This window comes from Cyprinodon variegatus, unplaced genomic scaffold (genome assembly GCF_000732505.1).
Source record: "Cyprinodon variegatus isolate N-32 unplaced genomic scaffold, C_variegatus-1.0 Scaffold711, whole genome shotgun sequence".
Taxonomy (NCBI): Eukaryota; Metazoa; Chordata; class Actinopteri; order Cyprinodontiformes; family Cyprinodontidae; genus Cyprinodon; species Cyprinodon variegatus.
This window is the reverse complement of record NW_015151164.1, coordinates 236,414-238,463: the sequence shown is the minus strand read 5'-3', so window position 1 is coordinate 238,463 and position 2,050 is coordinate 236,414. Positions and strand designations below refer to the sequence as shown.

Here is a 2,050-nt window from a genome sequence, read left to right as displayed (position 1 = left end):
ATCGTTCTGGTCCAGGATAAAAACATGGACAGTGGTGTTGCTGCTCAGAGGAGGGGAACCATGGTCCTTTGCCTGAACCTGAATCTGAAACACCTTCAGCTTCTCATAGTCAAATGATTGCATGCTGTAGATGCTCCCGTTTTCTGAATTAATGTAAACATAAGATGAGACAGAAGCGTCTTGTACTTTTGAATCTAGGATGGAATATGTGATTTTTGCGTTTTCACCAGAATCTAGATCAGAAGCAGAAACTGAGTGAAGTATCGAACCTGGTACTTTGTTTTCTTTTAAATATACATTATATGAGGACTGAGTGAATGATGGAGGATTGTCATTAACATCAGTGATGTATACTGGTATAACCTTTTTACTTGAAAGCGGAGGAGAACCTGAATCAGTAGCTGTTATCTCGATATTATACTCTGAAAACGTTTCTCTATCCAAAGGGCCGCTGGTAACCAGCGCATAATTGTTAGAAAATGACGATTTAAGACTAAAAGGAGAACCTTTATTTAACTGCAGCGTAACTTTGCTATTATTCCCAGAATCGGCATCACGTGCATTAAGCAAAGCAACTACTGTGCCCCTTGGTGCGTCTTCCTGCACAGGCTGGGGTTCAGAAGTGAGAACAATTTCTGGTGTGTTATCATTAACATCTAAAACATCTACCTGTAAACGACAATCGCTCTCCATTCCTGGGTGTCCTTTATCTTTAGCAGATATTTCTATTTTATAGGATTTGGCTCTTTCATAATCCAAATCTTTTGATAAGTATATTTCTCCTGTTGATGAGTTAATATCAAATACGGCCAACACAGACTCAGGAGTCCTTGAACTAAAAGAATATTCTATTTCCCCATTAGATCCCTCATCAGCATCAGTTGCAGTGATTTTAATTACAAATGCGCCCTTTGCAGTATTCTCTTTTAATGAAACTTTATAAATATTTTTTTCAAACACAGGAAAATTATCATTATTGTCAAGCACAATAATTTTAAGTTGTGCGGTACCAGAAAGGGGCGGAGTTCCCCCGTCTACCGCAGTCAGTTTTAAATGATGGACAGCTGTTTTTTCTCGATCAAGAGGCTTTTCTAACACCAACTCTGGAACTGCTCTGCCATCTTCCACTTCCTTCATTTTTAATGTAAACATTTCATTTTTGGTTAAACTGTAGGATTTCACCGAATTACTTCCAACATCTAAATCTTCTGCATTCTCCAAAGAAAAGCGCGTTCCAACTGCTGCCGATTCTGCAATTTTAACTATTAATTCTTTCGTTTGAAAGATTGGAGCGTTATCATTTATGTCTTTTATTTCTACCTCGAGTCTATGCAATTGTAAGGGATTCTCAATAACAATTTGTAAAGGTAACACGCAGCTCGGGCTTTGTCCACAAAGAGCCTCTCTGTCTATTCTGTCATTCACCACCAGCTCTCCCTTCCCCGCAACCACGCTGAAATACTGCTCATCAGACTCAGATGCGACCCGCAACTTACGGTCAAAAATCGCAGATAATGACAAACCCAAATCTTTAGCGAGATTTCCAACAACAAAACCCGGTTTTACTTCCTCTGGGATGCTGTAGCGAGTCTGTGCTTCTACTGAGCTCCATAGGAGAAATAAAAGATGCCACCAAAACGCTCGCCATCTCCAGCCTCGAAATCCCATTTTCTTTGTAATCACCGATCCGTCAGGCCTTTTCCATTATGAAGCTTAAGGTACCAATCCAGTTCCAGTGAGTGTCAAAAAGAATATCAAATCTAGAAATAGCTGGTCCATTCATGCCTACAGCATAATTCATTTTTTTTTTAGCTCCGAGGTATAAGCACGTCCCACTGTGATCTCACTCATTGCATTGTTAACGTGTTGTGGTGGTGAAGCTGCTCTGAGAGGGGGGTAGATCTCTTTGTATTTTCCCTTCTGCTATTGGAGCAAAGCATACCTCGCTGTCATCCAATGAGAAGCGCTCTGAGCAGAGCTTTTTATAAAACAGGCTGCTTATGGAAACAAGTATACCTCACGTTCTAGAGATGAAGCTTTAGCCAATACA

At 40.2% G+C, this 2,050-nt stretch overlaps 2 protein-coding genes across 8 annotated transcripts in view; both read right to left on the bottom strand.

The window, feature by feature from the left end:
* LOC107097624 (protocadherin gamma-C5-like) overlaps positions 1 to 2,050 on the bottom strand; it is a 108,924-nt gene that overhangs the window by 30,496 nt on the left and 76,378 nt on the right. The window lies entirely within an intron of this gene.
* LOC107097614 (protocadherin gamma-C5-like) overlaps positions 1 to 2,050 on the bottom strand; it is a 7,582-nt gene that overhangs the window by 1,926 nt on the left and 3,606 nt on the right. Inside the window, exon 2 of the mRNA XM_015394821.1 lies at positions 25 to 72. Within this exon, the coding sequence (XP_015250307.1) occupies positions 25 to 72 (48 nt within the window). The remainder of the gene's footprint in view (positions 1 to 24; positions 73 to 2,050) is intronic.